Source organism: Microtus ochrogaster, chromosome 19 (assembly GCF_000317375.1).
Source record: "Microtus ochrogaster isolate Prairie Vole_2 chromosome 19, MicOch1.0, whole genome shotgun sequence".
Lineage (NCBI taxonomy): Eukaryota > Metazoa > Chordata > Mammalia > Rodentia > Cricetidae > Microtus > Microtus ochrogaster.
The window spans coordinates 10,620,455-10,634,134 of record NC_022021.1 but is presented as its reverse complement, the minus strand read 5'-3'; the positions used below and the strand labels follow the sequence as shown (position 1 = coordinate 10,634,134).

The 13,680-nt window shown below is 41.0% G+C and overlaps 1 protein-coding gene across 5 annotated transcripts in view; it reads right to left on the bottom strand.

The window, feature by feature from the left end:
• Window positions 1–11,597: 11,597 nt before the first annotated feature.
• Xrcc4 (X-ray repair cross complementing 4) overlaps window positions 11,598–13,680 on the bottom strand; it is a 203,300-nt gene continuing 201,217 nt past the window's right edge. For all 5 annotated transcript variants that reach the window (XR_001229116.1, XM_013349636.1, XM_013349637.2 and 2 more), the window contains one exon: window positions 11,598–11,834. Coding sequence is in view for 4 of the 5 variants with exons in the window: in XM_013349636.1 (XP_013205090.1) it covers window positions 11,729–11,834 (106 nt within the window). In the remaining variant the exon portion in view is untranslated. The remainder of the gene's footprint in view (window positions 11,835–13,680) is intronic.

Below are 13,680 nucleotides of genomic sequence, written 5' to 3'. Positions count from 1 at the left end.
GTTTCCTAGAAATGAGTCAATTTCTCTCCGCTTATGAAACGCTATAGCAGCTACAAGGACCAGAAACTTCCTATCTGTGGTGAAATTTCTGTTTCCCAGTGTGGTCAACTTCCCAACAGTGTCTTACCAGAGGGTGGCCAACTCCCTTCTCTGTGTTAGTCATAGTTAGTCACAGCAGGGAGGGACTTAACTCTGCTTACAAAAAAGTGATTGTTCTACAACCCTAAGGGACTTGGTTAGTCAGCAGCACCAGGCTTTGCTGCTGGGGCATTACATTGCGTCTGTCCTTCCCACAGAACAGTTTTATACTTAGACAAAAGTGCCAGCAGATCAAACTACCACCCCCCACTTTTCCCAGAGAGCCTTGAGCACAGACACAAGGAAAACCACTGTTTTGTTATCTCACTCAGTTCTCAGAGCCACCTGGAATTATTGGCTGCACTTTAGAGGTGACAGAGCAGGAGTTTGGAAGTAAAAGGCATTTTCCAAAGCTCAACCAGAATTTGGTTTTGAATTGAGTTCGGCATGTGAATCCTCTCTTATAATTTTATCACACCAATGGCTTCCAAATTTTGTTACTAAAGTAAGAAGAACCGGAGCATCCTCCTCCTCCAGGCACAGCATCTCCTCTGCTCTGCTTTGCCTACCGAAGGTCCACAAGGAGCTTACTGTCAGGGGCCAGCACACGTGTTTTTTAAAACTGTGTGAAACTGCTGGATCACGGAAATTCTCTGTGCCTCAGGACAGCTTGTGGACAGAAATGTAGAAATGCCCATGACGTTCATTTAAAAACCTCCAACTTGTCAGCACGATTATTATGCCAGTAGCTCTGAGTTAGATATCGGCTCAGACTGGCAAAGTGTGCACATGAGAATAACAGTGCAGCTTAACATCAATGACCTCAAAGGCACCTTTAAAGAAGTACTGGAGTATTTGTCTTGTTATTAAGGGATATCCCAGAATAAGAGACAAGGGCAAGAGTATATGGTGATGGCCCAAAAAGTAAGCTTTAGGACAAGAGAAGCTATTTTCTCACCCCTAAAGTCTGAGGATACCCTGAATTGGAAGAACAGGCATGCTAGAGGATTCTCCATTGGTTGGCATGCAAGTCCATGTGCTGTGATCTACATGTGTGATTCTTGTAACATACCTCCTGTTTCCAGAAAGTCTCCAGAAATCTGGCTATGGTCACTTCTTCAGTTAACAGTACTTCCTTCACATTATGATTAACCTTTTGGGTTTTCTCACGATCACTATTAATGTATAAATACAATGAAGACCATGGAATGGCCAGAGGACTTAGCAATACAGAGGTTATTGGGGAACAGATGAGAACTTACAGAATCCTATCTCAGCTGAGCTTTGATCATACCATGGACTGAGAGAAGTCTTGAGATCCTTTGGGGGCATGACACTTTTGCTTGGGCACAACTCTTCAAGATCACATGGCCTAAGATGATAGAGAAGTGATCCTAGAGAGGCACAGAAACCTAAGACCCTGGCCAGATGGTTTTGTCTGACATGATCAACAATGAGCATGATGGATCTGTAGAGGGAAGAACCCCACACTCACACAGACTGAAGGGTGGGGGTCTTTGTTTTGGATTTAATGATTTCAGCCTTATACTTGCCTGCTGGGGCATATATATAAGATGTGCACACAGAAATGTAAAACTACAACAATATGAAAGCTAAGAGTCTGATCCTGCCCTTTTGCTCAATCTTTCTTGTTTGATTTTGTATAGGGTAAATTGTTTATTCTAGAACATTTCCTTGAAATAAATAAACCACATCACATGTCTTTTATGTGCTTATCTTTTATATAGTTATAATGGTACATATCTAAATAATTAAATAAAATATTATTGAGCATCTATTACACATTGTTCTAGAAAGAGGCTATAGGGGAGAATGGATTAGACTAAACCCCTGTTCTAACTATGTTTATAATGTGGTGGAGAAAGATGGTTGAAAACAAATACACCATTTGGAATGCAAAGTTCTGATACATGGCACAAAAATACCCACTCAAGGCACTGAGAATAGTATTGCTATAGGCAGAGAGGATGGGGCATTGTTCACAGGGTGATAAGAGAATGCCTCAGGTGGCATGAACGTTGAAATTGAGCAGAAACATAAAAAACAGAAAACTAGGAATTATTTAAGGGAAGGAACATTCCTGCATTCCTACTAGAAGGCACAGTTCACACAAAGACAGAAGGTACAGTGATTGCTTGAGTGTATGTGAAGCAAAAAGGAGAAAGCCAATGATATGGAGATGAAGTCAGTGAGGTGGTACAGGCCAGTTACTCCCAGATATTTGTAAGTCATGACAGGGACTGTGGCTTGAATTTGAAGGCTAGAGGAGTCATGCCGAGTCTGGAGGAGCCGAAGGTGCCATATATCGCTTTGGTCGCTTGATACTATGTGTCAAGTTCCAGGGAGACTGGCTGGGTGTTTCTGGCAATCATTCAGGTGAATGGTGTGCTGATGTCACATAACTGTGACATTGGTAAAAATTAAAGCTTCCAAATGTATTCTGCTGTATATTAGGTGCCGATTGTAAGGAAAAATGGCTATCAAAGAGAACAAGAGAAATGGAATTGCTGTTTATCAAATGGGAAAGACTGGTTCAGAACAACGTTTGAAAGAATTTTTGCTTTTTGAAAATTGTTAACTAACTGTGACTAGTTTCAAACATGGAGCAACCCTGACGTTGCCTTTCAACTGCTGAGATTTCAGGGCTGGGTCATCACATTCATATTTTAGTTTCTTCCTCTTAGAGCGGTATGAAGTTCTCTCTCAGTAATGTCTTCATGTGGTTTGGGTATCGGGGTAATTGTAGCCTCATAAAAAAGAGTTTGGCAATGTTCCTTCTGTTTCTATCATGTGGAACAACTTGGGGAGTTTATTGCAAGAACTCCATTCTTATGACCTTAAATATCTACACAAATTTAGTCCACAACAAGGGCCAATGTACAAAAGAAGAAACTGTGTCCAACTCGAGAGACTTTCACAAGGATTAACACACACACAAGGGAGTCAAAAGAGTCAAAGAGGGGAACGGTGAAGGCAGTGAGATCACGAAGACAGCAGTTAGGAAACGAGACGCACTGCCATAGTGCTGGAATATGACTCGGATGAGGCTTAGGTATGGCCACTGAATTTAGCAATGTGAATACCATGGTGGCATGAAGAACACTTTGGTGCTGTGGTACAAATAGTGGCCCCTTTGTAGTGAATTTCAACCGATCATGGGATGGAAACCTCTGGCACAGTTTGACACCGTAGTCAGGAAGTTTAGCAATATGCTGAATCTTAAGTTATTCATTGAAGATGGAGAAAAACCACTTCTGTAATTAAGTCAACCTAGTCAGAGTCAGTGGAGCGGTGGAGAGAGCCACTGAAGACAGAATTCTTCTCTTAAGGTATTTTTTGAGGATACGTTTCAGAGGGTCATTAGAGAGGGAACTGGAGGGAGAAGAATCGATGGAAGGTAGGCCTGCTGGCTTTAGGATTCAGGAACAAAGCCTTTAGCGAGGAAACTTAAAATTTACTAGAACAGGACAACTCTGCTCTATGGCTTCTCATAAACACATGTAGCTGAGCAATCGAGGTAATCTTAGATTTAGCAGGCAGCTGACAATTACTTTGTGGTACCCTACTACAAAATGGAAAACTGTCTTTCAGCCATTTTTTTCTTCTGTTGAGAGTTCTCTGTTTAGGTCTGTACTCCTTTTTTTTTTTTTTTTGATTATTAGTTCTTTTAACGACGAATTTCTTGAGTTCTTTGTATATTTTAGAGATCAGACCTCTGTCTGATGTGGGCTTGGTGAAGATCTTTGTTCATTATCTAGACTGCCATTTTGTCTTATTGACTGTGTTTTTAGCTTTACAGAAGATTTTCAGTTTCAGGAGGCCCCATTTATTGATTGTTTCTCTCAATGTCTGTGCCACTGGGGTTATATTTAGGAAGTGGTCTCCTGTGCTAATGCATTCAAGTGTACTTCCCACTTTCTCTTCTATGAAGTTCAGTGAGACTGGTTTTATGTTGAGGTCTTTGATCCATTTGGACTTGAGTTTTGTGCATGGTGATATATATATATGGATATATATATATATATGGATCTATTTTCATTCTTCTACATGTTGATATCTAGTTATGCCAGTACCATTTGTTAAATATGCTTTCTTTTTTCTATTTTATATTTTTTTGCTTCTTTGTCAAAAATCAGGTGTTTGTAGGTATGTGGATTAATATCTGGGTCTTTGATTCAGTTCCCTTGGTCCTCCTGTCTGTTTTTATGCCAATACCAGGCTGTTTTCAGTACTTTAGCTCTGTAGCAGAGTATGAAGTCAGGGATTGTGAAGCCTCTAGAAGTTCTTTTATTGTACATAATTGTTTTGGCTATCCTGGGTGTTTTGCTTTTCCATATGAAGTTGAGTACTGTTCTTCTGAGGTCTGTGAAGAATTTTTCTGGGATTTTGATGGGCATTGCATTGTATCTCTAGATTGCTTTTGGTAAGTTTGCCATTTTTACTATGTTAATTCTACCTACTGAAGAGCATGGAAGATCTTTCCATTTTCTGGTGTCTTCTTCAATTTCTTTCTTAAAAGATTTAAAGTTCTTGTCATGGTTTCTTACTTGTTTGGTTAGAGTTACTCTGAGATATTTTATGCTATTTGTGGCTATTGTGAAGGGTGAAGTTTCTCTGATTTCTTTCTCAGTCCATTTATCATTTGTGTAAAGGAGGGCTATTGATTTTTTAAAATGTTAATCTTGTATCCTGGAACATTATTGAAAGTGTTTATGAGTTATAGAAGTTCATTGGAAGAATTTTTGGGTCGCTTATGTAAATCATATCATCAGCAAATAGTGAGAGTTTGACTCCTTCTTTGTATCCTCTTGATCTCCTTTTGCTGTCTTATTGCTCTAGCTAGGACCTCAAGAATATATTGAATAGATATGGATAGAGTGGAAAATCTTGTATTAGCTCTGATTTCAGTGGGATTGCTGTGAGTGTCTCTCCATTTAGCTTGATGTTGGCTGTTGTCTTGTGTGTATTGCCTTTATTATGTTTAGGTATGTTCCTTGTATCCTTCCTCTCTCTAAGACCTTAGACTTAAGGAAATGCTCAACATCCTTAGCCACCAGAGAAACGCAAATCAAAACAACTCTGAGATTCCATCTTACATAGGTAAGAATGGCCAAGATAAAAAACACTGATGACAACTTATGCTGGAGAGTATATTGGGCATTGCTGGTAGGAGTGCAAATTGGTACAGCCCTTTTGGATATCAGTTATGGTAATTTCTCAGAAAATTATCAAAACAACCTTCCTCAAGACCCAGTAATACCACTTTTGGGCATATACCCAAAGTGTAATCAATCATACCACAAGGACATGTGCTCAGCTATGTTCATAGCAGCATTGTTTTCCATAGCCAGAACCTGGAAACAACCTAAATGCCTCTCGACTGAAGAATGGAAAGGAAAGTGTGGTACATTTACACAATGGAGTACTACACAGCAGAAAAAATAACAACATCTTGAATTTTTCCAGAAAATGGATGGAACTAGAAAACATTATTTTGAGTGAGATAACCCAGAAACAGAAAGACAATTATCACATGTACTCACTCATAGGTGGTTTTTAAACATAAAGCAAAGACAACCATCCCACAAATCACAATCCCAGACAACTTAGACAACAATGAGGACACTAAGAGAGACTTACATAGATCTAATCTACATGGGAAGTAGAAAAAGTAGAAAAAGAGAAGATCTGAGTAAATTGGAAGCATGGCGACCATGGGGGAGGGGAGGAGAAAAAAATGTAGATCTCAATAAAATCAATAAAAGTAAATGGAGAACTGTTGTACAGTTATGAGACCTAAGCAGGGCACCAATAACTGCTGTCACAGAGCCTGAACCGAAGCTCCCAGAAAGTCCACCTCAATGACCTTTTCTCTAGCTGAAATTAGAAAAAAGCAACCCACATACTCAGTTTTACCTGTTCACAGTTTTGCTTTTACTTTGCACTAGTAAGTGTATTTTTTCAGAATTCTGTAGCATGTCTAGAGGACAGAGTTTATTGTTGTTGTTGTTGTTTGTCTGTGATGTCTCTTGTTTGAATATAGTGACACAAAGTTGAGCGGTATCTGGAAACATAAAAGCCAGACACCAAGTGCTTTGTTCGGTGCTTTATGTAGGAACTAATCACATAAGGGCTTAGGTTGGCACCCTTCAGAAGGACAGAAAACATCATAATTTCCCATGACCCAGGGTAGAAAACCATCCCAGTGCTCCTGGAGCCGTGGAGAGTACATACCATCCAATGGAGTCATAAAGTGTTTTATTTATCTTAAATTTTTCCTCTTGCAAGTTTCCTTTATTTTCACAGATACTAGGGTTTGATGGCCTAAACTAAGCATGCCATTGAATTTCCAGATTCTGGGACACTCATTTTATTTTGTCACTTAAAACCTCAGCGAGCTTTAAACAGTTACTCAGAAGATCCTGCTGTAGGTAAGTACCCCAGCGCTTTGCAGACTCCTGAAACAGTTTACTCGAATGGAGGGTTCTATTGCCTTTTGAGGAGAGTGGTCACAGGAAACAAATTTACTATACAGTAAGTTGTATTTCCTGAGGTAAGTAACTTCCCATCTAATGGCCTTGGAGTACAGGTCCCAGGAGCTGTAATGCTTTTTGCACACAAGCTTGCAAATGCTCGGTGCAGACTTTGGCAAATATGTCCCCCTAATGCACACACAGTTCTGGAAATCTATCGCAGGAAATTCAAACAACATTGCGTTCTCCTTTCCTCACCTTTCTCTAAGCTTATACCTCTGGGTTTTTTGTTAACAGTTTAAAAAGATATTTAAGACTGCACTTTGGCCACCTTGTAAAATGAAAGAGTACATTGCAGAGGTTCTGAAGGTACACACCAGTGCTTCTATCAAGTCAGGGGCCTGCACTGTAGCACTAATTGGAAACATGTGTCTAAAATGCAGGGCAGAATTTTCAGCGATTCTTTAATTGAGCAGAATAAAATCAGAACTCAACTCACATTTCTTTATGAGGCCATTCTGTTGGAGCTGTTCTATTAGTAGGCCTGATGGATGACTCTGCAGGGCAGAGCTGGCACCTGCATCTAGGCTGCTAGGGTGCTGGTGGTTGTTTTATTTAAGGCATTATCAATGACTCTATTATGCCCTTAAGCAACGTTATAGAGGGCTTGGTTGCAAACGCTTCTCTGTTAATTACTTGAAGGATATTGATAGAAAGCCTAATTGTTTTCAAAACAATGGATAACCTACTCATGAAAGGTTTGTAAATAGCTCTATATTAGAAGCTAAATTCATAAAGTCTCACTAACATGACAGCCTAAACATGACTGGAAGGACACCAGCAATAGGCATGCCAAAGCGGACAGGGGAAAGACAGCAAGGCCTCAACCGACAAGACCTACAAGCAATGAAGGAATGTGAAAAGTGAGAGAAATCGTCTTCCCCCAGGGAAGAGCACATCAATTGGCTATGCAATATAAAATGGTCATTCCTGAAAACATACATGTAAGTAGCATTATACAGAATGGGCTGGTTATATGTATGTAAGAACAATTAGTTAAAAGAGAACTCATGCATTTGTAAGAGTATAAGATGTATCTAGGAAGGCTTGGAGGGAGGAAAAGTAGGGAAGAAGTGGCATAATTACATTATAGTCTCAAAATAAAAAAATGCAAAAGTCATGCAAGAAGTAGAAAAAGTATCTCCTCACACATTGTCCACTGAAGGCTGTGGAGATAGGGGCTGGTTTTTGGCCCCTGCTCAGAAATGATGATAAAATTGTCTCAAGCTCTCTGTTTAAATTAGAAACAAGATATAATTTGAGATTTTTAAGAGTGGTATTAATTTTATTGTTTTCTTGGGAGAAAGATACTCTGTACCTTGTAACTAATGTGGGACCAAAATTCCAAGAAAGGTGTTAGATCATAATGTATTTTCAGGCTTTTCATATAATTTAACATCCCCTGAATGGCACTAGTGTAGCTGACTTCCTTCCAGTGTCCTTTGAAATGACTAGATACTGAGTTGTTATCTCTGCACTAATTGCCTTAAGAAGCAAATGATTATTGCTTCCAATATGACAGTTCCACCTCTAGCCTCCGGAAAGAGGTTCATAGAGATATGAATTGACAATAACAACAGCAGCAATCATTTCAGAGGTGCACATAAGTAGCATTTGGTAGGAAATGAGGAGTCAATACAGGATTGGGATCAATCAAAAATGGAAGCTAATTCTACCAGAACCTAACAACACTCCCAAATATCCCTGAAGATGGATGGGAAAGAGTTTCTCTGTCAGCTGGTTTTCAGCTTCCAGATCGTTCAGTCTGTGCATGTTCCTGGGTCTGTAGCACCATTTGATGATGTCTTACATGAGCTAGAAATAGCACTAAGGAGTTGCACAGCCCACAGACAAATCTGAATCCTTTGAGACTATGCGGTTGCGCCTGCCCTCACATTCCCTTTAATCATTTCACTCAGAACATAGATCCAATCTAGTCACCTCCCTACTTCCCTTGAAAATTTCTAGAGCCTGCCATTCACATTAATATCTTCCCTCTTAGTAACAATTCAAGATTCTTAGTTGGTGGACAGTCCTATCAACTACATGGGCTACATGAACTACACGGGTCCTTTTTGCTACAAAGTACTGATCATGCTCCATACATTCCTCCATGCCTCGAATGGTACAGATTGCTCCTCAGACAAACTTGGAGGGTCCTTGAAGGGAAGTTCAGAAACTTCACTTATCTCCTTCTTGCATTTCCTTGGGTTCCAATTTCTTCTCCCTGAGATTTCACAATGAAATGGGAACATAACAATATTCTAGGGTTGGAATGAAAATGAACTTCAGAAATGAAATTATTTGGGTGCTGGAAAGATGGCTCAGTGGTTAAGAATTCTCAAAACTCAAAACTCACATCAGATGGCTCAAAACCACCACCAACTCCAGCTCCAAGGGATCTAAAGCCTCCTTGTAGCCTCTACAGGGATGTGTGCTCATGCAACAACCCCTGTAACACACACACACACACACACACACACACAACACACACAGAGAAAAATAATTAGCAATGTTTTATATAGAAGTTTCAAAGAAAACACTCCTTTTGTTATTGTATTCTTTTTCTTTTCCATCTATCATAACTCTTGCAGAATAGGAAAATCTTATTAAAGTGAATACGCTATGATAAATTAATGCACAAGCAAAGCTGTATCTTGGCTGGTAAGATAGTTCACTTAGCGGGTAAGAGTGCTTGAAGAGAAATCCACCAACCTGAGTTCACTTTCTTGAATCCCTGGTGGGAGGAAAGAACCAATTCCCCCAAACTATCCTGTGACCTCTACACATGTAAGCTATAACATGCATAAGCTCATGAACACACACACACACACCATGTAGCAAGTGGTTATTCATGTTTGACAGTAGGACTATCTGCCTACAGTTCTGCGGCCTAGCATAACTGCAGTGGCTTAGACAGTCAGCTTCCCGAAAGTCTCATTGAAGTGGACTGGACTCTAGCCTACAGATCAGACTCCTTTATGATCTGTAAGTCAGCAGAGGCCAGATGTGGGGGACAGCAACTCCTGAGAAGTTGCTATTTGAGATCTTTGGAAAATGTATTGCATTTCCTTGCTAGTTTAATTCCACCCTCCCTTTAAAGAGCCATTCAACTAACAAAACTACAGAAAGGGGCGCATTAGTGTTTAACAGTGTACTTACGCTGGAACTAGCTCCGAAAAGCGCAGCTGTCAGAGGCATGCCAGGCATTGCTTTCCCTCGTCATTAGTTCTTATCCCTTTGCTTCTCTCAGCCATTTTGCTCAGGTCTTTACGCCTTTTACTTTCCTCATAACTTACAGGTTGTGTTCCCCAGAAAAATCCATTTTCAGATAAGCCAGGAAGCCAGCTTATTCCCTGGCTTCCCAGTCTTATCAATTTGACTAAGATTGTGAGATGAGGGTGCACAAAATGGCATGAAGCAATGTGTACCACATTGGTTAACCATTGGGCTCAAGATCCTTAAAATCTTCGGGTTCACCTTCTTATTTAGCTTCTTTAGGATATCATATTATAGACTCACTGACCTTTATTTGTGGCTAGAACCCAATTATGAGTGAGTACATCCCATGCTCCTCTTTTTGGGTCTGGGTTACCTCACTCAGGATAGTGTTTTCTATTTCCATCCATTTGCATGTAAAATTCGAGAAGTCATTGTTTTTTACCGCTGAGTAGTACTCTAATGTGTATATATTCCACATTTTCTTCATCCATTCTTCCATTGAAGGACATCTAGGTTGTTTCCAGGTTCTGGCTATTACAAATAATGCTGCTATGAACATAGTTGAACAAATGCCCTTGTCATATGATTGGGCATCTCTTGGATATATTCCCAAGAGTGGCATTGCTGGGTCCAAGGGTAGGTTGATCCCGAATTTCCTGAGAAACCGCCACACTGATTTCCAAAGTCGTTGCACAAGTTTGCATTCCCACCAGCAATGGATGAGAGTACCCCTTCCTCCACAACCTCTCCAGCAAAGGCTATCATTGGTGTTTTTGATTTTAGCCATTCTGACTGGTGTAAGATGATATCTCAAAGTTGTTTTGAAAACATATAGCTATCCTCCTGGTTATGGGAAGTAGACAAGATTGCCGGGCAAAACATTGGGATCTTGGGGGTGGAGTGGGAGGGGGGTAAGGGGAGATGGGGAGAGAAAGTGAGAAGGGGAGGATAGGGGGAACTTGGGGAAACGGGATGATTGGGATAAAGGAAGGTTGGATAGGGGAGCAGGGAAGCACATTATCTTAATTAAGGGAGCCATCTTAGGGTTGGCAAGAGACTTGGACCTTGAGGGGCTCCCAGGTGCCCAGGGCGATGTCCTCAGTTAGTTCCTGGGGCAGCTGAAGATAGGGAACCTGAAATGACCTTATCCTATAGCCATACTGATGAATATCTTGCATATCACCATAGAACCTTCATCTGGTGATGGATGGAGATAGAGATAGAGACCCACACTGGAGCACCGGACTGAGCTCCCAAGGTCCCAATGAGGAGCAGAAGGAGGGAAAACATGAGCAAAGAAGTCAGGACCATGAGGGGTGCACCCACCCACTGAGACAGTGGGGCTGATCTATTGGGAGCTCACCAAGGCCAGCTGGACTATGACTGAAAAAGCATGGAATAAAACCAGACTCTCTGAATATGGCGGACAATGAGGGTTGCTGAGAAGCTAAGGACAATGGCACTGGGTCTTGATCCTACTTCATGTTCTGGCTTTGTGGGAGCCTAGCCAGTTTGGATGTTCACCTTCCTGGACCAGGATGGAGGGAGGAGGACTTTGGACTTTCCACAGGGCAGGGAACCCTGACTGCTCTTCAGACTGGAGAGGGAGGGGGAGAGGAGTGGGGGATGGGGAGAAGAGTGGGAGGAGGGGGAGGGAAATGGGAGGCTGGGAGGAGGTGGAAACTTCCAAGAGTCATGTCACAATAATACTTAAAGGAATATGATAAATGTGCCATTTGGAACAAAAGTCCAATTTAATGGGCAACCTGAATGCTCGAGAAAAATGTCAAGTTGAAAGCTTATCTTTTCATTTGAAAGAACTGGATGAAGAACATAGCTTAATGAACACCGAAATTGGGTTCTAGGGTTTGTATCTAATCAAAGATATCTTCTGGGCTGCTGTTCCTCAGGGTTTCTAAAGACATGTCTGTAGCAGCTTCATGCTCTTCTTTCAAGGTCTGAGGCAGTGAAGGGGCAAGCCTAGAGGAAAAAGAAAGCCAGGAGAGTTATCTTTTAGGTTTTTTAAAAATTTCTATTTTATCTTTATTTTTTCTTTTATTGAAAATTGTTTTCTTAAACCTTACATAATATATCCCGACGACAGTTTCCTTTCCCTCTGTACCTCCCAGTTTTTTCCCATCTCCCTCCCGTCCATATCCACTGCCTTTCTGGCTCTCATCAGAAAATAAATGGGTTTCTAAAGGATAATAATAAAATAAAATATGATAAAACGAAATTAGCACATTGGGTTAGGACAAAACAATGAGCAGAAGGAATAGAGCCCAAGAGAAGGCACAAGAAACTGAGACCCACTCATCTGCACACTCAAGACTCTCATAAAAACACTAAATCAGAAGCCATTTTACACACACACACACACACACACACACACACACACACACACACACAACCTGTAGAGTAAAGGGGGCGAAAAATAAATAAAGTTAAATTTAAAAAAGACACATTTAAATAACAACAGCAGAATGACTTGAACTTCCAAGGATGTCAGGGGGTTCATTTTCCCTTGGCTACCTACTACTGGGCATGCAGCCTACCCTTAAGGATAGTTTGCTCCCCAAGTGAAACTCCATGGAGAAAACTAAATTTTCATTTGCAAGCAGTTTTCAAGTAGACATAGCTTCTGGGTCAGGGATGGGGGCATATGTCTGGTGTGAGAAGTCCTTCTATATATGTGTTGCTTTTATTGGTTAATCAATAAAGAAGCTGCTTGGGCCTATGACAGGGCAGAATAGAGCAAGGTGGGAATTCTAAGCAGAGATAGAGGAAAAAAGAAGGTAGAGTCAGGAGACACCATATAGCTGCCAAAGGAGGCAGATGCCAGAACTTTACCCGGTAAGCCATAACCTTGTGGAGATACATAGAATAATAGAAATGGGTTAATTTAAGATGTAAGAGTTAGTTAATAAGAAGCCTAAGCCAATAGGTCAAGTAGTCTTCAATATATTTTCTGTGTGATTATTTTGGGTCTGGGTGGCTGGGGACAAACGAGCAGTCTCTGCCTACATGTGCCCACTTCTCCATTCAGTTCCAGGACCCCATCTGGGATAGACCCATGTGCATGCTGCTGCTCTGTGAGTTCATCTGTGTAGACATCATGTGGATTCAGAAGGCCTTGTTTTCTTGGTGTCTTCCAACCCCTCTGCCTCTTACACTCTTTCCTTCTCCTCTTCTGCAGGACTGAGCACTGAGAGGAGGGACTGGATGGAGACATCTTGTTTAGAGTTGAACGTTCTCAGTTCACCCATCCTTGGCATACTGTCTGGCTGTGAGCCTATACATTTGTTTTACCCATTAATATCCATGTTGTCTCTCAGCAACTGTACTCTCTGATCACACGACTTCACTCTAGTAGTCAGCTGGTCAGTTGATTAATGATGACACCATATCCTGGCACATGGGGACAAAATGTACTTGTCTATATCATTTATAGGGTCTACAGTTAATCACACAGTAAGCTAAATTCTCTTTAGATGCATGAGAACAGCTACTGCTTCACTGGATTTGACCTCTATACGTAAACACATCTGTGAAACCAAGACAATAGCCTGTTCACTCAATGACCACTGTGGCCAAGCAAACTGGGCTGGAGGATCACAGAGCTCAGTCAAAGTGAATTGCCGTCCTTGAGTAAACCCTGCCAGTGGTTCACTACTGAGCCTTGGGAAGCATTGCTCAATATTAACTGGAGATGGCTTCAGGGGTAGATGTGATTAGATGAAATCAATCCATTAACAGAGGTTTCTCCATATTTCCAGCTTCAAAGCCATGCCTAGCCTACTATAGCTGAAAAAGTACAAGGTTGAAG